Source organism: Onychomys torridus, chromosome 13, assembly GCF_903995425.1.
Source record: "Onychomys torridus chromosome 13, mOncTor1.1, whole genome shotgun sequence".
NCBI lineage: Eukaryota > Metazoa > Chordata > Mammalia > Rodentia > Cricetidae > Onychomys > Onychomys torridus.
Window position 1 is genome coordinate 42210065 of NC_050455.1, and position 27491 is coordinate 42237555.

The window sequence follows — 27491 nt, forward strand, 5'->3', positions numbered from 1 at the left end:
GGGTGCTCAACTACACTGTTTACTTTGTACTAGTTATTGCCAATATTTAGATGATGGATAAAAGAATAGTTGAGTCTACTCATATGCCAGCCTTCTGGATGTGGCTATCAGTTCAACATCTGATAGTGTTTTAAATTTACACTTTAGGATTGTTAATATCTTTTAGATATAAGTTTGGGGTTCCTGTAAGTGAAATGTCTACAGGAGGCAGAAAGCAGATTAGTGGTTACCTGGGGTTCAGCACTGAGGAAAATAAAGAACGATTACATTGTATAGGGGTTTTCTTTGGGGGTAACAAAATAGTGATGATGCTAACATAACCTTGAAAACACACAAAGCCCTGAAATTATACACTTTAATAAGTACTATCTTATGTGGAATATGAATTTTATCAAGTAAATATCATGTTGGGGGACTGGCAAGATGGCTCAGAGGACTAAGGTGCTTTCTGCACAAGCCTGGCAACCTGAGTTCAACCCCCAGAACCCATGTAAAGGCACAGGGAAAGAACCGACCATATATAGTTGTCCCCACATGTGGGGCACACACAGAGTACCGCACCCCACACACATCATGCACATATACACACTATTAAATTTGAAAAGTTTTTGAAAAATCATGTGAAGTAAGCCAGATGCAATAGTAGTGAGAACTCACTTTAAAAGTCCACACATAGCTATCAGAGAGAAAGTCCTTCCTGTAAGCTGTAATAACCAGGTCAGTCTAGTCTCAGTTCAACATCTGGGGTGTCTTCACACACACAATAAATACTGGAAGAGCCTGTGAACTCCTCTGGCCAGTCAGTACAGAAAGTCATATGGTCAGGTGACTGTCACCTCCTCCGTTTGTACAGAGCCCCAGGACATCTTCAGATCACCCGTATACACCCGTATCTGCCACACTGGGATAGCCTGGTAGAGGAATTCTCAAAGCGTATACAGCCACAGTCTAGCTCTACCTTGCAACACCATGCGCCTCTCTTGGGTATCATCTTTAGAACACTACAGGCCTTACAGAGACATGCTCATGAGCTGCTGTGCGGCACCCACACACTGACCACGACTTGAGCAAATGATCGGTGTGAATGTGTGAGGCACCAACAACAAATGTGATGGCTGTGGCTGATGGAGTGAAAAGTTAACATTTCGGCTTCTCCCCACTTTAAGACACGTCAAATGTGCAGCAGAAGCACATGGAAAAAAAAAAACAACACAGGAAGAGGCCAACACCTACACTCTGCTCAGAAACAAAGAGAGACCGTAGACGTCAAGGATGCACACAGTTAGGATTTTATTTGTCAAATTACAGTAGCTCAGAGATGGCTTTCTGGAAGGCAAAGATCACATACACTTCACAAAGTCCTTTCTGTTTACCCTAAGGCCCCCTCTAGTGTTTGGAAAGCTCCAGGCTTCACAGGATGCTGGTGGAGGAACCAGCGTTGGGCCAGGACCTTCCAAAACAAAAATACTTTTGCTCCATTCATGTGTCACCCAAAAAATCAGGAACATGTAACCATAATTCATATTTCAAATCCCTGCTATGATTATGTCTCATCACCCTCGCATCCAGTAACCCTTCTGTTATTTACTGGGTTACTCTTAGAAGACTAAGACTTCGTTAATTAAAGAAAAGAAGCATATGATGCCTATAGGGGTTTCAATTTCACAAACAAGAAATATACTTAATGAACAATTAATTACCATATAACCTACTCTGCCTTTGTTGAAGTTACTGGTAATTAGTACATACTCCCTGAAGTACACACTTACATTCGTTATATTTGGGAATCAGAATTTTTAAACTTCACGTATTTTGAGACCCGACCTGAACCGGGAGTTTGCTGATGAACCTGCTCCGTGTCACTGGGGACAGTGGTAAGTGCTGCCACGAGCAGAGAGCCGGCTCTGGAGAAGGCGACACAGAGGAACTCTGAACGTTCCCCGGACATGGTACGGCACACACTCACTCTCAGGTGCCTTTGAAAAAGATGGAATGTCGAGTGAGTCAAAAAATGGGTTAGTTTTCATTGTTTTGTTCAGCTAATGCCTTAGGTGTGTGTTCCCATATTCTATTTCGGAAGCTGTAAGAGCTTTCTATTGCCATCACTGAGAAATAAAGGCAACCTCTAATTTTATGTTACCACCACCACCAGACCTCCTACGGTCTTGAGCAGGAGGCCCTGGAGAAGACCGGATCAAGTGATTATCCTATATTCTTAAAGTGGAGCAGGATGCAATTTGGTATTCAGTTGTTCCAAATCTGCATGAACTGTACTTAAATGACTAATTTGTCATCCAATACGCCACACTGCTTCTCTGTTTGAGACTGCAAACACCACAGGTTAAGGGAAAAAGACTGGCCCTATGAAATGGGTTTTAAAAATGGCTGCGCTTAGAACTGGCCTCAACCGAAGACATCCACGGTCAAAGGACAGGCAGCATCTTTAAAGTGCACACGTACTCTTGGGCTCAACAAGGAGGAATTATGTAGCTGGAAATGATGGCAGCCAGTTCCTCCGGAACACGGTGTGAAAAGCTGTTTTTATAGTCAGACAACAGATTTTAAGCCGAAGAACACTGAAATGTCATTTTAAATGAGCATATAAAATACAATTACAAATGAAACCAGCACAGGAGAGGTAGCATAAGTAAAATCAAATAAATACTATATACAGTAACATATAAAATTCAGCTTATAAAAAATTAAAAAGAGCATTCCAAAATAGTCATTTCTCTTGCTTTTGAGGATTTTACAAAAAAGTTAAAATCCAGATGTAGAATACCTGCAGAGAGCTCCCAAACGTTATTAATTACTGGCAATGTTTTTTGCCAAAACCTCTCTGATCTGCCGGTCCAGCTCACTGATTATTCGGTCTTCGTGGTTATACACGCCGGTTTTCATCAGAGTGTCCCTCTCCTCGATCAGCCGGGTCAAATAGTCATCCAGGCCTTCCTCAAGCGCAGAGGCCTGTGGGCTGCCCAGCTTCCCGCCTGCTATCTCTCTGCAGTCCTGGTACTGCTTCTGTTCTTGCTGCCTTAACCTGAGAAGTCAAGAACAAATGCCACTCTAGCAGACAAAACGCTTTTAGTTTTCCTAACAGCACTGTTTAAAAACAAGATAAGTCACAAGTCTGACTAGTGTTTTAGGAAGAAAACAGAAACTAATAATTACCAACTGACTAGTCAGAAGTACATTTATAAAGACATTTGTACATACACATTTACAAAAACACAAGTTGTGTTTGTCCTTACAGAATGCACAAAAACGGCACAGCACAGTGCAACATGCCCTAGGTCCAGCAGCAGAGCAGAGGGAGAGGCAGGAAGACCACAAATTCCAGGCCAGCCTGGACTGTACAGCAAGATGGTTTCAAACACAAAAGCAAGGGACTGGGACAGAGCTCACCATCAGTGAGACAGCACTTGTCTGCCGCTTCAAGTCCCTTGGTTCAGTTCCTGACACTTAACCCCCACTCCCCCCAAAAAAATCAACCAGGGTTTCTCGTGTAACCATGACTGTCCTGGAACTCTCTCTGTAGACCAGGCTGGCCTCGAACTCACCGAGATCCCGCTTCTGCCTCCCTAGTGCTGGGGTTAAAGACTTGCGCCACCACCGCCCCCAGTTCCTGCCACTTAAAACAAAACCCAAATTGTAGACACCATAGAAATTATAGACCTGTATAAAGAAGAAAATGATAATAATCTTCAATTATCCATATCAAAAATAAATATTTTGTTTTCAATTAAGATGGATCCATCTACTTAATTAAAAAATATTTATTTTTAATCATATGTAACATGTGTCTAAGTGCAGGATGTACACATGAATTCAGCTGCCATCAGGTGTCAGACACCCTGGAGCTGAGTTACAGGTAGCTGTGGGAACCAAACGTGGGTCCTCTGAAAGAGCAGTACACACTACAAACCACGGAGCCATCTCTCCAGCCCCAAGCTTTTTTAGTGATACTCTATATGCAGAGCTTTATCTTTTCACTTTTATCACAATGATTTTTGCGAGTCACGTCTTCTAAAGCATTTCTAATCATCCTTTATTGTCTATCTTTAGTTGTAAATCAACCTTTGCTATTTCAACACAGAATTTTCTTTAATGTACTCATTAAATAGCTACTTATACCAAACCATCTTGGGGCACGTGTAGTGAGGCAAACAGGAGAGAGCAGCCTGTGAAAGAGCCGGCGTCTCTGATTACTTATACAAGTACAACTTTCATGAACATGAAAGCCTGGGCCAGAGGGCATGATGTGCAAAAAGTTCTGGTCTGTGTATTTCCTGGTCTCAGTTCTGATGTCCTCATCTGGAGAGGGAGGTAGGAGCAGATGCTGTTTGGGTATTCCAATATTTCAGATGGAATACTGCCTTGAAGATGACAGAGGTGATAATGGAGTTCCTAGCAGTAAGAATATGACATCTTGTGATGGGACACTTTAGGATTAACTTCAGTTCTTTAAGAGCTGGTTATAATTCTGCATCTAATTTTGAACAGATCAGGGAGAGAGAGGAAACAGCAGAATCAGGAGGCCTGGCTCCAGACAGAGCATGTTACAGGCAGTAAACAGCTTCATTTGTTCAGATGGTTCTGAAACACAAAACTATAATTCCTTATAAAAGAAATGGACACTAAAGTACATAGCTTAAGGAGGGTGTCAAGTGCCTCCATCTGTTCTCAGAAAAAGATATCAATACTGAGGAGTGCTGTGCCAAAGAACTGTAGTGACATTTCTAATTTCCCACTGAATTTGAATAATGCATGCAGACGAGTGAGAACCTGATAAGTTGTTTCCTTTACTCTAATTCATGTGTGTGTGTGTGACACACACACACACACACACACACATATACACCGAGAGAGGTGGGGGGGGCATTCATGCCTGTCACAGCACATGGGCAGAAGACAGAGCCAACCTCAGGCACTGGTCCTCCCTTCCACTTTGATACAGAACCTCTTTGTTGTTTTCTGTGCTGTATGCCAGGCTAGCTAACCTAGGAGGCTTCTGGGAGATCTTGTCTCCTCCTCCCATTTCCCTGCAGGAGCAGTAGGATTAGTGATATGCACGACTGTGCATCCTTTTCTGGTGTTCTTGGGATTCAAACTCAGGTCCTCATGCTTGCAAGGCAAGCACTTTTTATGTACTGAGCCATCTTTATCTCTGTGCTAATTATTACAGTCCTGTAGGAGGAAGGGGCCTTAGACAAACTCATGATCCAAGTTGGTAAACTATATACCAACAGGTCCAATAACATCCCCTTTAAAATTACCTGGTTATATAAGGGAAAATGTAATTTTTGTGTAAGTAATTACCCCTACCAATTATTTACTGAAATTGTCACGATCACAATAGAATATTTAAACTTGCTAAGAAAGCCCTTAGAATTCCAACAGTAAACTTTGATAACATGCCTGACAAATGCTGTGTCTGTCCCACTCACTCGCTTCCTGCCTCGGAACCTATAGGCCGCTCTTAAAAAGTTCCTCATCATGTGAGCTCAGTATACCTCTTAAATCCTCTTAGTGCTTTTTGTTTTTCCAAGAGGAGAAGCCTATTTCCTTCTAATATGGCAGTCCTCCAGATATTTTCAGACAGCTAGTTATCCCTTCTCCCAAGGGCTCTCTTCTCCAAGTTCAATATTCCCAACTCTCTCCTACCCATTTAATGCCATGATAGATTGCATCGTGCTGGCATGGTCCCGCTGCACTGAAGATATCTAGGTATCTGATCTCTCTCCATCCCTCCTTCCCCCTCCTCGCCCCTTGTTTTTTTTCTTTTCTTTTCTTTTCTTTTCTTGTTTTTTTGAGACAGGGTTTCTCTGTGTAGTTTTGGTACCTGTCCTGGATCTAGCTCTGTAGTCCAGCCTGGCCTGGAACTCACAGAGATCCGCCTGGCTCTGCCTCCAGTGCTGGGATGAAAGGCGTGCACCACTGCTGCCTGGCTTCTGATTTCTCTTAAAGGAAGAAGAACCCTGGTAGGAACCCCAATGACACTTTCTGCAGTGAATAAGAACACGGTGCCTGTGACTGTCCTTAGCTGCACAAACTCCTCGGCAGTGGAGTCACACAGTAAGAGTGGCCATGGCTTCTCCGTGTGAACTGCTGTGCACGCCACTCCTGGCATACACTGTCTTCTACTTACAGAGAACACTGCATCTGTCTAATGTTTCAGCTCCGAGTCATGATGGACTGAAGAGCATTAGCAAGACTCACTAGGATCACAGGCCCTTCGGTCTCCTTTTAAGCAAGCAAAAGAGACTTGAATACACAGCACACCCTTGGTTTCTGTGCTACATGGGACAGCAACGTTTCAGAGGAAAAGGATCGTGTCCTAACTCAGTGGTTCCTGGTTGCCAAGTCACCAGTGTTGCAGACACCAAATGTTTGTTGAAGACTCTGTCAAAGATCCTCACGTTTTGTTTTTCACACCACTGTAGCGGGACTGTGCTTCCACGGACAGTGCTTAATACTTGACAGTTTATTTCTGTGTGACTGTTTCAGGATAACTGTTAATACTGATAAAGGGAACTTAGAATTAATGTATAAGAAGTTTCAAACTTAGTTATTCGTATTAGTAACACAATAGCTCTGATTGAGCCCTCCCGTAGCAGGGATCTTTTTAAATGGTTTATATGCCTAGCTTACCTTTTCAAAAATTTCAAAGGAACTCACTGAGTAAGGTTGGAAATGAGAGCAGAGATGAGGACAAGATTAACAAGAAGGACTTCAACACCTTTGGAAAGCCACACAGCTAGTATCAATGGACCCTGAGCTCGACTCTGTTTCTAGAGACTATCTGTAACTTGTGTGTCCCCCTGGCTTACCTGTGGTGTTTTTACCTTAACCCTGATATCCAGCACTTCATGTCAGGAATCACGAAGCAGCATCTATGAACAGAGCAGCTACAGCCTGCCCTGTGCATGGCTCTCCTTTCTGTGCTTTCAACTAACCCACAGTGTGTTATGATCCAAAAGCCTTAGATGGCAAATGCCCCCAATGAGTAATTCCTAAGTTTTAAAGTGCATGGCCCTCTGAGCAGTGTGCTGGAATCTCAGGCTAGCCAGCAGATCTGCCCAGGTCATCAGTCATCCTTCTGTTCTGCTGTATCTGCTACCTGCCTGCTAGTCTCAGTTGTCTGATGGACTAGCATGGCATCGGAGGGCACGTGTTCAAATAACTGGTCATGGTATCCCCACCGTCTATTAGCTACCACATCATTAGAAGGGTGAGCACAAGGTATTCTGATAGACGCCTAATGTCCACATACCTTTTACTACAGTATAGTATTATAATTGTTCAGTCTTATTGGTTATTATTATTCATCTCTTACTGTGTCTCATTTGTAAGCCCCATCATATGGATGCAAACATGGGAAAACAGTAAATGAAGTGTTTAAGGCCCTGCTATTTGAATGTCTATTGTGTTTTTAAGATAGTGATTTTGGAGGGCAAACACTTCTGACTTCATTTATTCAAAGGACAAGCACATGTCTATTAAGTGCATAGCACACTTAGTAGGCTTGGGCTGCCAGAACAAAACAGGACAGACTGAGTGGCTCAAAAAATAATGTATTCATGCTTGTAGCATGTCCAAGATCAGGGTTCTAGCACACTCCACCTTTTTGCTGTGTCTATCCTCACACAAGAAGGGGAAGAAAGTGAGCCTGTTCCCTGGTGTCTCTCAGATGAGCACTAATCCCCATGAGGGCTCCGCATTCATCACCTTATCTACACCTAAGTGTCTGCTAAAGGCCCCGTCTCCAAATACTATCATATTGAAGGTTTGAGATTCAATAGGTGGCTTCCAGGGGAGCAAGGTATGCACATCTGTATCTACCTGATATTCCATGGTAGCTCCATGTGTGAAAATAGGCAGTAACAAAATAATGTGGGCCCACAGCTCAATTAGACTAAGTTAAGAGAACTTAGAAGTTCACTGAATAATGTCAACTGTAAAAGTCATCTCTAGGCCATGCTTAAGGGCTAAATATGCACTATTATTTTCTTCAACAAACATAATTTGGCAACTTGTGCTGTAAGCTTGGATGTTGCTGTCCATTTATGAAATAACATGATCCATACCTTCCAAAATGTGCTGTCATACAAAACATCTTAAAGTAGCTGGAGAGAAGGCTCATTGGTTGAATGTACTTGCTGCTCTTCCAGAGGACCTGGGTTCATTTCCCAGCACCCATGTTGAGTGGCTCACAACTGCCTATAACTCCAGCTGCGGGGAAACCAACATCCATTTCTGGCTTCCATAGGCACCCACACATAGGTGGCAGAAACATGCACAGACACACACATATACAATAAATAAATGTAATAAAAACAAATCTTTAAAACAATTTTAAAAGCACTATGCTATGTGTTAAATACTGTATTGGTAAATGGGATTTTTTTTTTTTTGCCTATCAAATTTGTGGATAATACAAAAATGAATCTTACTCTTTGAACATGCTTTATATCATATCCACACAAACATGTGCATATAGTTATTTGTTTTACCTTCTCTTAGATCGATCTGACACAGTACCCTCCTTAGTTCAGGGAAGACCAAACTGAAAGGCTGTCCAATCAGACCATGTTAGTGGGAAAGGAGTTATCTTGTGACAACGGTACCTGTTCAGTTCGTTCCGTATGTCCAGCAGTTCCTGCTGTTCAGTTTTCACTGTCTCCTTCTCCTCGGCAGCCAGGTAACGCAGCCGCATCTGCTCCAATTCCTCTTGCTGTTTTTTAAGGCGAGCCATTTGACTTTCTTGCTCCCTCTTCAAAGAAACAAAAGTTGACATGTTTATCACCAGAATGCGCCCGTTTCTATGACTTGGACCCTACTTGGGACAGAACTATGCTGCCAATTCTGGACCACATGGTACTTATAATATCCCACTTTCCTCCTGAAGATCTTTTCATCCCTCTCTTTTTGACGTCATAACTCATGGCCAACAAGGATGGGGTTTGCTGAACAGTTAGTGTGTAAGGCTGAGGCAAGAGCAGCTGCTTGTCAGCATAACGGACTGCAGAAGGACCTGCATCTGTGAGCGTCTAGGAGCCGGGTGAATGCACTGGTGTGTGTACAGAACTCTAGCAATGGTCTCTGATCACTAAGCCCAACCAGTTTAGTTAACAGTTTTCTTTTCTCCAGGTTCATACAGAAACTAAACACATATTCTTTTTCTTTTTTAAAACAAAATGAGATCAAATGACACACCTTAACTTTCATTTAAAATTTTAACAATTCTAGATGAAAGATTTTAAAATGAACGTGGCACTCGACAGGATGAAGCTATTCCATGATTTATAAGGAAGCCTCTATCATAAGAGTGCTTCAGTGAGGCCTAGAACAATGTAATATAGAGCTTCTAAGTCCACCCGTGTATTTCTCTATAGACGAGTCTATTCTTTCCTTAGGGCAGAACTTCAAAGAGACAGCAGAGTCAACAGGTGGCGTCCTGTGTGTGTGTGATACCACTCTGTGGTCCTGGCTGGCCTGGAACTCAGAGATCTGCCTGCCTCTGCCTTCCGAGTGCTGGGATTAAAGGTGTGTGCTGCCATGCCCAGTTCATTTTTTTCCTAACTAAATTATTTTCTAATTATAGCAAATGGAAAATTGGCTAAATGCAAGGGGTATTTTGCTAAGTTGTTGCACTGTAGATCACACATATAAAAGGTTACCATAACTCCTGAGTCTGCCCCCCCCCACATGTACTGCCCCCACCCCCCAACCCCAGGCACTAACACTTTCCAAAGGCAATCACTACCCTGACTCTAACAGCACAAGTGGGTGCTGACTGTTCTGAGTTCTGCGTAGAATCATCAAGTCCAGATTACTCTATCTTGGGCTTCTTTCACTTAGCACTGACTCAGAGTCATTTGTACTGCCCTATGCAGTTCATCACTCAGTTTATGCACTGCTGAGAGCCATTTGGGAAGCTTCCAATTTTATGCTATAAATGATGCCAATGTTAAGATGACAATGCATTTCACCTGGCCCTATACCTGGGTCAGAAAGCACAACAATTGCAGGACTAGGAAATATTGCCTAACTGAGGGCAAGGTAGTCCATCACTGAAGAGCCACTGTGAGAGCCCCAGGTCCTGGATTTTGAGCCAACATTTAGTGATTTTTTTTTTTCTCTTCGTTTTAACAGTTCTGAGCGATCACATAGTGGTTTGTCCTGATTTTATTTTGCATTTTTTTCAGACAAGTTTCAACACATTTTAATGGCATTTGATTATGCTTATCTATAAAGTTCTTACTAAAACCTCTGGGATTTCCCTCTCTATAGCTGTTTATATTATTGGTGTTACATTTCAAAGATTTCCCATGACTCTACTTTGCCTTTTCACCATCTACAGGGTTTTGGGATGAACTGAAGTCCTTCATCTCAACATAGCCCACATGGTTCCACCGACTCCTTTCTAGCAGGTCCTGTCTTTGTTTTTGTATCAGTCTTGAAGTCATTACTTTTACATTTATGTGTGTGTGTGTGTGTGTGTGTGTGTGTGAGAGAGAGAGAGACAGAGACAGAGACAGAGAGAGACAGAGAGAGACAGAGAGAGACAGAGAGAGAGAGAGAGAGAACATGCACATGAGGGCAGGTGTCCAAGGAGGCCAGGCTAAGGTGTTGGATCTCTGGAAGTTAGAATTACAGGCTATTGTGAGGCACCTGATATGGGTGCTAGGAACCAAACTTGGGTCTCTGGAAGAGCAGCAAGTGCTCCTACCCACTGAGCCATCTCCCCGTCCTGGAGCTATTCTTTTATAGTACCTTCTGGAAGCATCATTTAGATCAGTATGTACATAACCGGCTTTGGGGACAGTGGGCGATCGAGACTTGCTTCTAAGGACAGTGCTGGCGGATGCGCTGAACTGACCCGCTTCCTCTCCGTGCACTCACACTACACTGCTTGACTACAGGGTCTGACAGAAGTTCGTCTTGGCACCCACCAGGCTAAGGAATCTACCTTTGGTGGTCTTCAAAATTTGGCTCTTCCTGTTTCCAAATTTTTACACAAATATCTATTTCTAGAAAGAAAAATCAAGAACAAAAGCCTGCTGGATTTATGGTTACAGTGAAGCTAAGATCAACTTTCCTCTCCCTGTGTGTCTTCACATCACTGACAGCATGACGGTGGTTTACAACTAAGCGTGGGTGTTTTTACTTCTGTTTGGTGATTCTGATTTTCTCTAGTTCTCTGTATGCTAAGGATAATAACTTTTAAACAGCACTCCTATTTGACTATAAATGCTTCTGAAGCCAGAGGTTTTATACTTCTTTCGCTGACTAATGTTCTCTAGTAGAGAAACTGTTTTTTCATACAGACAGCCCCAGAACACTTGGTAAACTTGGCTACTTCTGATAGAAAACCAAAGAGTATGTTCAGAGACCCTAAGTACAAGTGACTTCTGAAGTAGTCTGACTTTTCAAGGCTACAGGAGACACTTACAGTACTTGTGACCTGGGGACGGCTACTCCCCTCAGTCTAGGATCAGGAGGGTAAATGACCAACACTCCATTGTTGCACAGCTGTGATGTTAGCAGGTAAGGTGCACAACACACTGACCTACAGTGTTTTCTGCATGTCATGAGCCTGTCCATTGAGGGCATTTGTACATCAATGTCCCCTATCAATACCAGCAAGCTTATTTTCCCTTTCCAGTTAGTAGATCTCCTTCCTCTCTCTCCTCGGTACACACTAGGGAAGGCACGCACTATCCCCTCAATAGATCTAGCTCTTTTTCTCTTATTCATGTATTTTATATATATGAGTGCTCTGTCTCCATGCACACCAGAAGGAAGAATCTGATCTCATTATAGAGGGCTGGGAGCTGGCATGTGGTTGCTGGGGATTGAACTCGGAACCTCTGGAAGAGCAGCCAAGTACTCTTAACCACTTATAGGTATGGCTCCCTATGCATTCATTCTCTCTGGCACTTAAAGATCTCTTTGGTTTTTGAGATATGCATGTACATTCAGATAGATATGCTTACACGTGACGACATCTCCCCAGCCCTTAGCCCATACTTGATGCTCTTCCTTGGCTATAATCACTATTTATTCTCCCTGTTTAAAAAACAAAACAAAACAAAACAAAACAAATCAAAAAACAGCTAGTCCAGGACAGGCTCCAAAGCTACAGAGAAACCCTGTCTCAAAAACCAAAAACCAAAAACCAAAACCAAAAAAGAAAAGAAAAGAAAAGCAAATCAATCATAATTGTTAAAATTTAGGTTAACAGTACTCACGAGAAAGCAGGAAGGCAGAGCTGAGAAAGGCGCAGTTTAAAAAATAAGAGGGTGGGGAAAGGCTCAGTGTGTACAGAGAAGCCTGGTGTGTACAGTGCTCGAGGCACACGTCTAAGGATGTGCATGGCACTCCCATTCTCTTCATTAAAAGCTAAGCACGGCTGTGTGCCACGGTGCTGGGAAGTTGGAGACAGAAAGATCCCAGGAGTTCACCGACAGCCGGACTAGCCAGTTGGTGAGCTCCACGTTCACTGAGAGACACTGTCTCAACAGAAGTGGGGAACAATCGAAGATGATATGTGACCTTTGTATGGGCTTCATATGTGCAAGCCTGCCGATAAATACATTCCTTAGAGAAATTATTTTAAGAAAGGAAAAATACGTGGGCAAACACAGTAAATGATAATCTCTAGATGGGGAGGAGATAAGATTATTGTTGATTTCACTTCTACGTTACAGGGTGCTCTATCTCCAGTTGTTTGAGCCGGTGCTCTGTGTGTGTGTGTGTGTGTGTGTGTGCTCTCACTGTGTGTGTGTGTTCTGTGTATGTGTGTGTGTGCTCTCACTGTGTGTGTGTGTTCTGTGTGTGTGTGTGTGTGCTCTCACTGTGTGTGTATGTTCTCACTGTGGTGTGTATGTTCTCACTGTGGTGTGCATGTTCTCACTGTGGTGTGCATGTTCTCACTGTGGTGTGTTTTCAACTGTGTGTAAGTCCTGTCCAGCCTGGCACTTGTGGTGACTAATCCTCTTGCCTCTGCCTCCTGAATGCTGGGATTACAAACATGTAACAACTCAACTGGCAAAATTTGCACTGTCTTTAAATACTGAGAAAAAATATGACTACAGGGAGAAAAAAGGAACAGAAGTTGACTATTTAACATCAGGCTGCTGAAGTTGTTCAGAAAATGAACTCAACAACACCCCAAGACACCAAAACATCTTTCAAACGCCCTGCCTTTTACAGCACGCATGCCACATTGTTAATAATTACACATGCATGCAAAATCTGCAGAAACAAGGGCTTTGGCCAGTGCTTTCTGCTGCCAGGTGCTCTGGGCTAAAGGCTCCTCAATCAAGTGAGTATAATCTTTATTTTGCCCTGGCTGCCTATAAATCCAGAAAGGAGATGTAAACATGCATACACTAGACTAAACAGCGGCTACAAAGTGGCCACTACTTACTCTCCCACTCACACATACCATCCAAGTCTGTGGGAAAAACGCAGAACTAAGCTAAGGAGCTCAAGTCAAGTTTTCTGAAAATAACCCAGAGCTGACAAGTCAGTAGGAGGGCCTGGATGGTTTCAAGACACAGTTTTTAACCAAGACTTGGACCTCCAACTGTTTTCTTAAACAAAGATTTACATCCCATCCTTGGCTAAATTACTTATAAATTAATCAAATTAATTACTCCGAGTGGATACGCAGGAGGCTGGACAAGATAGTGCTGATGTCAGCCGATGAAGTCTGCGCTGCTTTAACTAAATATATTGGCTTAGTTTTAAACACATCTACTGTGCACAAATATGGTAAGGGACCCACGTGCTACTAAATAAAGTCTTAGCTCTGTTTCCTGTCCTGGGAACAAACATCCAGGAGTTTTAAATATGTAACAGAGTGAAAATGTTAAATTTTTATGACTAATTCATATTTCATAACAATGATTCACTAATTTTTAAACAATGGTAGTTTTTTTAGTCTGCTTACAGATCGACACTGTGGAAGTATTCGAGCATTTACTTAGATACCAGTTTAAAAATAGTTCTGCAGCAGATTTTCACAAAGAGAAAAAAAAGAAACAAAATCGCCCCTGCATGTCAAACAAGTACTCCTAATGTCCCCAGATACCAAACCCAGAATAAAAGAGTAGTGTTTCCTTATTTTTAAATGGGGACTCACTTCATGTCAAATTTATTTTTGTTGCCATAAATTATGAAAAAAAAAACATTAGCAAACTTCCAACTTGGATTGAGGCTGAGAATGAGAAGGAAAAGGTTCTCTTCTGAACAATTAGAAGGTTACAATTTTTAATTCACAAACCGACTATACTAGATCACCTCTGAGTAATGGAAAGCTCTCTTTAAACATTGTTCTGGCAATGGGCACCAAGCATTAGATCTTATTTCCAAGACTTACCAGCTGGGTTTTGTCATTAACATTTATTAACAATCTAAGATATGGCTTTCACCGTCTAATCCGCACTACACGAATGTTTTCTATGGCCCTCCAGAGGGATTTGATATGACAAATTACTGGCAGAGATTATAGCCTCGTGGCTATTCACCAGAGGCAATGTAAAATTAACATGGTACTAATCCAATTTCAACAAAAAAGTTGCACAAACAATTCTCTGAACAAAAGCAGAGAGACACTTCCAATTTATATTCAAACACAAAATAAATATGTTTCTAATAAAGAGTTTTAGGGAAAAATTAGAATTTTCACACATGTGAAATGTGCCAATTTAATGAAGTTATTAATTTTAATCTTCCAAAAACAGTTAGCAGCACAGCATAATTCACTATGAAGACCCCAAGGACTGTCGCTTTTCTTAAATTATTGCAACTCAGGATGGTCTGCAAAACATCAAAGGTTCCTAGTGACCTCAAAAGTTGTTTATAATATTGTTTCTAAAGCAGAAAGTTTACAGGATAAGGGCTAAAATTAGTCTAAAATGAGAAAGTACTAAACACATCGCACTCACTCAGAGACTGCTATTTTTAAATTAGTATTTATTATGTACGTATTTGCCGTGTGTGTGAGATGCATACATGGGAGTATGAGGAAGGCAGAGCAGGGCACTGGCTGTCTTCCCCTGGTGCTCTTTGCCTCATGCGATGAGACAGGGTATCTCGCTCAACCAGCAGAATTCACTATTTTGGTTAAGTCCCAGGATGGGCTTGTCTGCTCCCACCAAAGCTGGGGTTCCTGGTGCACATGGCCACGCCCAGCTTTTTATATGGTGCTGAGGATGTAAACTCAGGTCCTCACATGCAGAGCAAGTGTGCTTACCCAGTGTGTCCTCTCCCCAGCCCTAAGACAGCTGCTTTCAGTTTAATGGACTAAGTTTTGGAGAAATATTAACTCAACAGTTTTCTTTCCTTAATAAATTTACAGCAACGCAAGAGAAAGAAACTGAATGTGATATCTTCTCTTATTAGGAACAAATATTAAAAATTATTTTGCCAATTTTTTTTTTTTTTAAGCAGGAGAGTGAAAATGGCCAGGGAGAAAGAATAACTAGAAAACAGAGTAAATGGGAAGATCTAGAAGATACCAATGTGAGGATGTAGGATTAGCAAGGAGGAATCTGGGGAGTAGGAAAATTTCATAATCCTCGGCTTTGTTCTTGTTCTTGTTTTAGAGTGTGTTTCCATGCATGCATTCTGTGGAGGCCAGAGGTGGACACCAGTGTCTTTCTCGATCATTCTCTATCTTACTTCTCTGGGACAGAGTCTCTCAAAATGAACCTGGAGCTTGCCAATATGGCTAGAGTAGCGGGCCAGAGCACTGTGACCCTCATATGAGCTTCTTCAGTGCCGGGGTAACAGGCGCTTGCAGCACCTGGCCCTTTTCAGATGGGTGCTGGGGTTCAGGCTCAGCTCCTCATGTCCTCCACTCCCACCTTTTCCTTTTGAGACAGGGTTTCTCAGTCTGGGCTGATCTTGTACTCACTATAGAGTCAAGGAAAAACCCTGAATTCTTGCCTTTACCTCTCTAGTGCTAGGAAGGTAGGCATGCACCACTGCCACACTGCTCACATACTCAATATCCTTTTAAACAGAGCTACCTCAACATCCCAGTGTAAAAGGAACGAAGAACCAGGAATTTAGATGTTAAAGCATAACTTATATTTTTAAAAACTACTTCAGTTAGCTGGGTGGTGGTGGTGCACACCTTTAATCCCAGCACTTGGGAGGCAGGTGGATCTTGGGAGTTTGAGGCCAGCCTGGTCTACAGAGGGAGTTCCAGGACAGCCAAGGTTACAAAATGAAAACAAAAGAAACAAAAAAACTACTTCAGCCTGATGTGCTTGCTGGCTTATGCCCATAATTCCAACTACTTGGGAGGCTGAAGCAGGAGCACTGTAAATTCAAGGCCAGCCTAGGGCAATATAGGGAGAGGCCCTTTCAGAAGCAGCGAGTTACTTTAACTACTCTGTCACTCTCCTTGTCCCGTCCCACAAGGTCTCCTCCCCACACTTCTAATGCACTTCCAAGTGAGTACCAGCATCATGACTTTCTGAAGCCTAACCGCTTCTTCCTCAACCAGATGTGCCAACTCATCACTTCTGCTCCAGCGCTTTTGTGGGAAACGCTTGTCATCTACACACTGAAACTGTAACAGGAAAGAGCCTGGACTTCAGTCTTAGTTTTACCACGTAGGGTCTCTGTGAGCATCCATGACAACACCAACTCTCAGTTCTTCATCTGTAAAATGGGAATATGATCTGCTATCCAGGGAGTTTAGAATTGAAAATGAGAACAATCTGAGATTTAGTTAGCACAGGGCAGTACTAAGCCCTCAAAAACCCCACCATACCATCATCAGATCACTCCCTTGCCAAGGACCCCCTCGCTTGAGTTCAGTCAGATTCCAAAAAGATGTATATTTCTGGCTGCTTTCATACTTCTAAATCGAAAAACTAAACTGCCCACTCATGTTTGAAAATCTTACGTCCTTCCTCTGCTGAAATTAAGAGTCGTGTTGTGAACCCTGGCTGGCCTGGAACTCACTGTGTAATCCAGACCAGCCTTCCATTCAGCAATCCTCCAGCCTCAAGCCCCAGAATGCTAGGATTACAGGTATGCACTGCACACTTGGCTCGAATTAGCTTCTTGAATTGTATTTCCCAAATTGGAAAACCTTTCCAGAATCCATGCTGAGCATCATCTTCCACAGAATCTTCTTGTTACATCTCTATCACTACAATTGAAGTTCCAAGCTTTGTTATTGGAAATGCCCTTTAAAATGGGCCCTCCTCTACTTTTTAAAAGGCTCTCTCACTTCTTTGCAATAACCACTGTAGTCACTATAACAACCACTACTTTGCTATGTCACAACCAGTTTTACTATTAATATCCTAATGACTCTTCTCCAGAGGTCCATCGGAAACCCTGCCCTTCTGACACCAGACACCATCCCTAAGTCATAACAGCTAATTTTTTCTTCTATGTGGTGCTCAGGCAACAGTTACAACTGTTTCTTCCTTGTTACCGAATTCTCAGCTCCCTGAGTGCAAGGCCCATGTCTTACCTATGTATATACACTGAGTTTAGGAGGATCTTATTACTGAGCAACATGCCCATGCCAGTCCCACCAGCATTAAAATAATACATTGCTAATCTGAAAATGCAAAATGTAAAAGGCTCTAAAATCTAAAACTTTTTAAGCTCTAGCATGCATGATGGGACTTCCATTGTCAGGAGACAGGCATACTTAAAAACACTGTAAAAAGAAAAAAATTACCTTCTGGCTATATAATTAATGTACAACTTAAACACAAGTAGACTTTTGTGTTTATGTTTGGGTATAACATTCAAGATATCTCATTACACATATGCAAATATTATAAAATATGAAAAAATACTGAAATCCAAAATATTTCTAGTCCAAACAATTTCAAATAAAGGATACACAACTTGAGTATATCCACTCTGTGTACTATCTAATACTTTGATATCTACTATAATGCACACAATCTCAACACAGCTATAAGCTACACTGCATACATGGTCTACTACTTTTAATTCCCATTCAGTCTGGTAGTACTCTAAAAAGATCCTAAGCATTAGCATAATACCACAAAGATATTGAATAGTACTTGATATACTGTTATGGAAATGTACTAAAAATATATAAATCTGAAAGACATTATATAACAATTTCATTCAGAAATAAAGCTGATTTTCTTAAGAGTAAATTAAACATTCATGATCTTTTAATAGGCCCAATAAATTATATTCAAAATAAGTCTCATTCATATTCTCTTGGATCTTAATAATTTGAAAAAACTATGGCCCACTTTAAGATAAATTTCTCATGAAAATAACTTTCTTGTCTAGGAAGGGAAAATGTCAACCAGGATTTTCAGAAAAGTATCACGTCTTTTACACCTAAAATGATGGAAAACTCCCTAGGACAACTTTCATGGTTGAGTAATTGTGTCTTCCTACAAAAATCATTTTAAAATATGCTCTGAAATGTTAAATGGTAAATTCAGTTTATCCCAAAAGTGTCCCCTTCAGTGAGGTCCTAATAAAAAATGAGTTCTAAGGGAAGAAGCAGCTGTTTAAAAGTGAAATTAAGTTGATTATTTCCAACAAGATGGCTGACAACTAAAAATAAAAAATATAAAAGTTTCAGCTTCTGATTATGAAAAGAGGATTCTGCATATAACACATTAAAAAACAAACCCGAACAGCCTTGCTCTTAGACCACAGCACCAGCGATCCCACTGCAGACTTCTAACATAGGCAATGTCAAAAGGAAACTTACAAAGCAGCGAGGGGAGACGGAGTCTGCTCCCAACCACATACCTGCTTGAGTCTGGCAAGTTCTTTCAAAGCTCGTCCCCACTGCTGCTTGTAATGCAGTTTAGACTTGGTTGCAGATTCCAACTTTCTTTCAAGTTCAACCTAACAGTGATTAAAATCATATCAAGTGAAACACTATACCACTGTGTGCAATCACTGAAAGATAATATATACAAAGAGTCGGGCTTAAGAAAAGAGTTTATACAGCGTGACATATGACATAGTCTAAAGCTGTTATATAATTTACTATAAATATTATGGCACATGAACATTTTCTTGTTTAAAATATAGTATTATTTTTATTGCCTTGCAGGCTAGACTAAAAAGAACTGAATTAGTCTTAACCTCCAGACAGTTACTATAATACAGTTAAATGTGTATATTAAACAGAGTGAAAAATACATTCATTTTTTAACAAAAGACAGCTCTAACTGTTAACATTCCGCTTCAGCTGGCACTCTAATCTCAGTAGGCTGATTTTCCTTATGAAGGCCTATGATTAGGTGGGATTCTGTCTTGTAATAAGGAGAGCTGGAGAGATACTTTCTTAACTTTTGGCAAAACCACAGAACACTGGAAACAGTGCAGTGTTTTATCAGAAAGCAAATTACTAAGAGATGCAAAGTCAAAAATGTAAAAATATTTTAAGAATGTTAAAATAAACCCAAGAGGAAGAAAAATAATGTTCCTTAATAACACACATCTCACTTTTATTTTCTATCTTTCCTGAAATATATAAAGAAAAACACTAAAGTGATTCAATTAAAAAATCTGGTTATTTATGCTTGCAGCAGGCAATCTGTTGTGCATGAACTAAAGCCAACTTGGCTATGTTCTGGAATGTACTCACTCAGTGCTTAAAACCATGTACCAAACAAATTCGTGCAGCCAGCAGGCAGTTTTACTATTAAGTGATAATGTAATAATCTCCTTGAATTACAGGAAAACACTGTTACTCTGAACTAGCTCATTTTTTTAAAACTCAAGTTCAGTCTTTCCCATACATATAACTCCTAATGTTTTAGGAGAAAAACAAAAATGAAGACACTATAAAAATTCTAATGTTAGAAAATTCAGAGCAAAGTAAAATGACAGGAAAAGCAGACTGCCAAGTCCCTGTCACAAAAGACCAGAACATTCTCTGCAGTTATATATGACTCCTTGGAGTGGAGGTCTCTCTGCTTTACAAATCCCTAGTGCTTGGATTCAGATGTGTTGACATTTCCCAACTAGACTCAAGCATCTTGAGCTGAATGATATTGCTGAGATTACTGAAGATAATCCCTCCACTTATGCCCAGTGATTCATATACTTCACTTGGTAATTTAACAACAAGCCGTACCTCAGAGGAGTAGACAGTCTTTGAGAGCATGCATATGGGTCCTGGACAAGGTCTGCATCCTGGACCAGACCAAGGATGAGGCCTAATGGACCTGCTCCAACAGTAAAAACTAGGCAGTTCTATCAGTTTTGCATAAATATAAAAATAATTCATACTTTTATAGTTATATATACTAATTTAAAACATATGTGTCATTCTGCACATAATATTTTTATTCCTAAAAACTTACTGGCAAATCTGAGGCAAAAATTCATTCCTATCAAAAATCCTTAACTTTTTTTTTTTTTTTTTTTTTTAAGGATATGGTGCTTGTGATTCTAATGAATTATATGGACCTGATTCCTAGAATAGTATATATAGCCAAAAATTTGTGGGTTTTATTTTATTATTTACTAAAACTAAAATATAATCACAATACTTCTCTCTTCCCTCTAACTGTTCCCATGTCCCCTCTACTCGCTCTCAAATTCAGGACCTCTTTTTCTATTATTGTTTATATATATGTACATATATATGTAGGAATATATGCATAAATATATAAACAATCAGCTGAATTCATTTAACGTTGCTTGTGTGTATATGTTCTATGGCTGACTACTTTGTACTGGACGTCAGTTTGGGGGATCATCCATGGGAAAAGCCATCTCTCCATTTCTCATCGGTCTTTGTGCCGACAGTTCTTTGTTTGGGGGGGGGGGACCCAGTGAGAGTCCTCCTTCCAAGTTAACATGTCTATTTATGCCGCCTTTGTTCAGGTCTTCATTAGGCAGCCATAGTGTTGAGGTGTGTGTGTGTGTGTGTGTGTGTGTGTGTGTGTGTGTGTGTGTGTGTGTATGTGTGTGTATGTATGTGTGTGTATGTGTGTGTGTGTGTATGTGTGTGTGGTTGGGGGAGCATCTATCTCATTTCTAGAATACATTCTAAGACAATTTCCAAATTGTTCACATAATATCAGGGTATTCAAAAGCCAACTTAAAAGCCCTTAGTGTTAGTGATTTCTGGAAGGCTTTTTTTTTTGGAGGCAGGATTTTGCCATGTGGCATCAACTGACCTTGAATTCCTGACCTCTTGCACTAACAGTGTTGGCACTACAGGAGTGCACCACCATCCCTGGCTTGTACTTGTAATTTTACTCAGGGTTTCATGGTTTCAGGACTGAAGTAACACACCATAAGCTAAGTTAAATACCCCTGAAAGGAGACAGCTCAGGACCCAAGTCAACCCAGACTGCAGAAGACAAGTTTCCTGAGTCCCCTACCAAAGGCACAGCATTCTTTTCTGTCTCTAGTCATTCCCAGGTCTAACCTCCACAGGAGCTCGTTTGTCCCCTGAGACACTTCCAGACTTCCCTTCCATTTCTGACGCCGCTCGAGCAGCCCAGGCTCTTCTAGCCTCACTTGGACCATGGGAGTGTCTTGTCTCACCCAGTTTTAAATGCGTCTACAAGGCCTGCAAACTGCGGTTATCAGTTCACTCTGCTGAGACATCTACTACTTGCCTAGCGTCCAGTGAGAATCCCTGTGCTTTGTGCTCAACCGACTTCTTCAGGATTCAACAGGAAACCCCACTGTCCAGCCGTGTTTGTGTCCCTGTGCCCTGCAACCCCCGCCCCCAGCTGCCTGGCCTGCCAATTCTTTTCTTCTCTTCTGTTTCTTCTGTTTGCCTAAATCTTAAAGGTCACCTCAGACTTTACCTCTGTTACACAGGAGACACCCAACGGTTTCCTGTGGATTACATTAGTCACGGTCACTTGCTACTCTCAGTCATCTCTGCAAGCAGGCAACAGGGTTTAAAGGTGTTAGTCCCCAAAGGATAATATGCTTCCACTCTCCTGCATCTTTCCTATTTGGTCTCAGTGTGGTGACACACTAGACACCACAATGTTCTTAAATACTACCCAAATTTTAGCATGATTAAAAATGCTGATATTCTCTAAATATGTTCATTTTTCGAACTCTATATGCCCTACTAAAATATATGCTTCCTATATTTCAGTTTTTAAAGTCCCAATAATTTACAAACTATATAGAGTATTTTCTCTCCAGGTGAAAGAAAACTCACAAACTTGCCGTGGGATGTTCTGTATGTCGAATGTGTTGCTCTGATTGGTTAAAATAAATGAAGTGCTGATTGGCCAGTAGCCAGGCAGGAAGGATAGGGTAGGTGGGGCAAGGAGAAGGAGAATTCTGGGAAGTAAAGGCTGGGGGAGAGACACTGCCAGCCGCCACCATGACAAGATGTAAGGTACTGGTAAGCCACGTGGCAAAGTATAGATTAATAGAAATCCGCTAAATATGAGTAAGAGCTAGACAATGGCAGCCCTGAGCTAATGGCCAAACAGTTTAAATAATATAAGCGTCTGTGTGTTTATTTTGTAAGTGGGCTGACTAACAGCTTGGCAGGGGCTGGAGAGAAGGTCTCCAGCTACACAAACCCAGGTGCAATGGTTCATATCTGTAATTTCAGCAACCAGGATGATCACACCAAGTTTGGGGCCATCTTGAGATAAAGTGTAAGGCCCAGTTTCAAAACAATGAAAAGGGTGGATGGGGTGGGGTGCAGTGAGAGGGCTCGGTGGGAGAAGTGCTTGTAGCACAAACCTGATAAAGTTGAGACCAACACCTTGGAACCCACAGTGGGTGGAGAGAACCGACTCCCAAAGTTGTCCTCTGACGTCCACACATGCCCCGTGGCATTCAAGTGGCCTGCCCTCACACAGGCACACATACAATGGAAAATTAAGTTGAAAAAGCCACACAAACTATTTACTTTGTAATAATAGAAGAAACCATGAGTTATTTGGTAAGACTCTATCCTTGTGTTAATTTTGGACTCTTTCGATGAAAATGGATATGTTATATTAAGAACAGGTAGGCAGGCATGGTGTCACACACCTTTAAACCCAGCACTAACAGGGCAAAGGCAGGCAGATCTCTGAGTTAAAGGCCAGCCACAGCTACAACAGTGACTCTGGCTTAAAAAAAAAAAAGAAGAAAGAAAGAAAGAGAGAGAGAGAGAGAGAGAGAGAAAAGAAGAAGAAGAAGAAGAAGAAGAAGAAGAAGAAGAAGAAGAAGAAGAAAAGAAAAGAAAAGAAAAGAAAAGAAAAGAAAAGAAAAGAAAAAAGAAAAGAAAAGAAAGAAAAGAATTGAAGCTCTTCCTCAGACACTGGTGAGGACTGCTGAGCCAGTTCAGACACTGGTGTCACAGGCTGGCATTTCTATGCTTTTATCCATTACGATTTCAGAATAAGACTGTGCCCTCTTCTGGTTCCCAAAAGACTTACAAGGAATTTCCAGAAAGGCTAAAAAGTTGTTCTACCGTATACTTAAAACACGCAGGAAGCATGCCTTTGTTCTAATAGAGACAGTTCACGGGGCCATTTCTCTCAACACATTCATCCTGGTATTCTTAATACCTAATACTTAATGGTTAATGAGTCTCATTCTTTTCATTAAGCATAATTGGCAAAATGAAGTTTAAAAGTGACTTGAGTTTTATTTCTATGGTGGATCTTGTAACATCCATACACATAAAAATAAATAAGTACAAAATTCTTTTTAAAGAGGAAAAGAGAAACACTGTATGAAAGTAGCTGAGTTTTGTTTTTTGAGATAACTGAGGTATGAGAATCTTCAAAATGAGAGTTTGGACTCAGGTTTCAGGAGGTCAAAATTACTTTCACAATTCTGCTAAGACATCACAGTCTTTGCTTCACTCCTTGATGAGTGTGTTTTGGGGAGGGGATGGGAGAGGAGGGGGTGTACACATGAAGGTCAGAAGGTACTTGGGGACTTGGTTCTCTCCTTGTACATGTCCAAGGACACAGCTCAGGCTGTAGAGCTTGGTAGCATGCACTCTTACCTACTGAGCCATCTTGCCTACCTCAGGTTTATATTTTAAAACACTTCCAGTTTATTTTTTAAGCCTACAGTTATCTAATTAATGACACTTTATCTATAGATAAGAAATATATCTTTTTCCTGGGATGTAGGAAGGGCTGTGAGAGTAAACAGTTTAGAACCACTACTCAAAGGCAATCAGCACAAAACTTTTAGTAGGTCATTATACTTGGGTCTTTCTCTAAAGAGGCAGGTCATATCTTTCCTTTTTTAAAAATAAAGAAAATGTAACTCTGGCTCAACTATGTAACTCTGGCTGTCCTGGAACTCACTCTGTAGACCAGACTGGCTTTGAACTCTCGAGAGATCCCCCTGCCTCTGCCTCCTGAGACTAGGATTAAAGGCATGTGCGACCACGTCAGGCCTGTTCATATCCTCTTAAACACTAGTTGGGTTTCTTTTCAAAATGTGAAGATCCGTTACTCTTCTATTTAAAACCCTTGAATAGTATCCTATCATTTACTTTTATGTTTGTTGTTTTAAAAAATTATTTAAATGTTTTCATTTTAAATAAAATCATTTATTCTACTTAACTCACAAAACCACAAAGCTAGTTTCAGGAAGCCACTCAAACAAACACGTGCCTGGTCACAAATTCTCAGTGAGCTGCTCTGCAGTTAAGCGGCTGTTCTAAAGTAATGGAGCGTCACTGGGGGTTACTCTTCCTTCAATTAGAGTTTTAGTCACTTATCAGTCACAAAGAAAGGAAAAAAAACTATGATGACATGCAAACTAGAAGAAAAAACTAGCTTTATACCCATTTCACCGCCCGTGCATCCTTCTGCTTACATTCCATCCCTCATCAAAGTTGAACTTGTCAATTTTACTTATAAACATAAACTATAACATAAAAAGTAACAACAATGTTAAAAGACAAATTTTGAATAAAAGTAGAAAATGCCCCAGGTTCTCGATAAGCATTTTGTTCATTTTATTAACCCTGTTTGAAAAATATGAAATAGAGGCTGGCTCAGTGGTTAAGAGCACTGGCTGCTCTTCCAGAGGTCCTGAGTTCAAATCCCAGCACCCACATGGTGGCTCATAACCACCTGCAGTGAGATCTGGTGCCTCGTCTGGCCTGCCAGGACACATGCAGACAGAACACTGTATACATAATAAATAAATAAATCTTTTAAAAAATATGAAATAGAAGAAGCTATCTACTGTGACATAAGTGGCTGAGTCAGAACGGGAGACAGTCACGTGGTTATGTGTCCAAGATGGTAACTACCATTATGCATGGCTCAGAACAAAACCTAACTCCCTTGGCATGGCTTTAGAAGCCAGTGTTTTAAACCCACCCGGTACATGCTCTACTCTAGGCTGGCCATCTTTCTGAGTTCTAGCTCTCGTCTCAGGGCCTCTGAAGGAGCCCCCTGGACAACTTCTCACAGCTCTGCACTGCTGCTTCCTCCTCTTCTTGGATCTCAATGCCTATGCCCACCTTTGGATGGCTGTTGGATATTCACACATTTTAAAAAATTATTTTATGGGGCTGGAGCGAGGGCTCAGTAGTTAAGAGCACTTGCAGCTCTTCCAGAGGACCTGAATTCAGTTCCTAGCACCTGTGACTCCAGCTCTAAGGGTTCAGATGTCCTCTCTGACTTCTGTGAGTACCTGGGCATTCATGGCATTCACTCGTGTGTGAGTGTGTGTGTGTGTGTGTGTGTGTGTGTGTGTGTGTGTGTGTATGAGCACGCACAAGCATGTGAGTACCAGAACCCACATGTGGAAGCCAGAGGAAAGCTTGCAGTAGTCATTCCTGTCCTCCCTAGAACGTGCGCTATGGTCATCAAGCTGGGTAACAGACACCTTCTCCCACTGCTCCTCCTGGGGTCCTGAATTCATACTTTGTAAAGCCTGACCACTAAACATTCTGTTCATGGGAGAATTCCAACACAGATGGCAGGCATGACTGCATCTGAACCCAGAAAACAAAGCAGAATGAATATTCCTTCTTCTAAGCTAAGGGCTAGGGGATGGGAATCTCTGCTCTCAGTGAGTGCTCCTGGGCAGGGCATCGAATCCAGAATGCAGAGAACCAGAACTGTCACAGAGAGCACCACCACACTGAAAGTTCAGCACCAGAGGACTTGAGGTCTCAGATATGGCAGCCGCAGGGGCACTTGAGTGAACTGGGACAGGACACTGGCTGTACCTTGCTTCTAAACACACCTACTCCCATTTTAAATCCAGTTCTTTAACCTTTTGTTTGTTTGGTTTTTTGAGGGTTTCTCTGTGTAGCTCTGGCTGTCCTGCAACTTACTCTGTAGACCAGGCTGGCCTCAAACTCACAGAGATCACTTGTCTCTGCCTCCCAAGGGCTGGGATTAAAGGCGTGTACCACTACTGCCCAGCCCTGACAGTTTTGTTTTTGTTTAATTCCTTTATTCCTATAGTAGTCAGTTCTGTTCACAACTCAACATTCTATTCATGCAAGCGAGCCAGCTGCCGTCACACCTGGCCCTCTCTGATATGTTGCTAGTACTAGACCAGTGCAGCACAGCAATGTGTACACATGTATTATTAGTGACTTTTTAAGTTGGTCACCGGAGCTAGTTACACTGACAGGTGTTGCCCTAGGTACCTTTTCCAACGTGAGGAGATTTATTTCCGACTGCAGCCTTATTTCCGGTTTGTTGCTCTGTTGATCCTTGAACTGGTGGAACTCTTTCTCCAAAGCCTTATACTTGTTTTCAGCATCATTAAGCTGTATGTGAAAAGAAAGTATATTAGAGCTGTTCTATGTAGCTGTCTGAAAGCAATCATAAGCAAATCTTGACACTGTACAACCTGATTAACAGTGTCATTAATATTCTAAAACATGTTACAGTAAAACATTTGGAAAACACATGAAAGCAGGAAAAAGAAAATGGTCGGTACGTAAGAATTCAACAAATTAACTAACAGAAAAGCTTTTTCTTTTTTCAACTAGGTAAAAAAAATTAAGGATCAAAGGGCTAAACACCTGAAGGAATGCAGAGACCCACGGGGCTCCAGCAGAGACTCCTCATCCTGCAGAACTGGCACCTATGAACGCTACCCGTACTTGGTAAGTTGGGGGTGGGGGGAAGGAGTGGGTAGCTTAGTTAATACTTAACTAAGGGCGGAAAGACGTTCGTTTGGCTGAGCATGGTGGCTCCGTGAGCCATGGAACCGTTGTAATCTTTAGAAGAAGCTGCTACTCTCTACATGACAAGTTTCCACATAATTCAGTTTTCCAAAATCAGCAGAAACCATTCTGAAGCATCACACTTTTAAAATTTCTTGTGCTTTGTGTTCTGGATGTATGTGTCCATGCACACATGTGTGGATGCCAGAAGTCAACATCAGTATCTCTCACAACCAGTCTCCACCTTAGAGTCTGAAAGGAAGTCTCTGTGTCTCACTGAACCTGGAACTCTCAGACTGACTAGATGGCTGGGCAGCAAGCCCCAGGAAGCCTCCTGTCTCTGCCTCCT

The 27491-nt window shown here is 41.5% G+C and overlaps 1 protein-coding gene across 2 annotated transcripts in view; it reads right to left on the minus strand.

The window, feature by feature from the left end:
- Window positions 1-1273: 1273 nt before the first annotated feature.
- The window catches only part of Cep120 (centrosomal protein 120), a 68023-nt gene continuing 41805 nt past the window's right edge, over window positions 1274-27491 (minus strand). For both annotated transcript variants that reach the window (XM_036204701.1, XM_036204702.1), the window contains 4 exons: window positions 26618-26740; window positions 18793-18891; window positions 8628-8773; window positions 1274-3040 (listed from right to left, as the gene is read on the minus strand). In XM_036204701.1, the coding sequence (XP_036060594.1) occupies window positions 2806-3040; window positions 8628-8773; window positions 18793-18891; window positions 26618-26740 (603 nt within the window). In that variant the 3' untranslated portion in view covers window positions 1274-2805. The remainder of the gene's footprint in view (window positions 3041-8627; window positions 8774-18792; window positions 18892-26617; window positions 26741-27491) is intronic.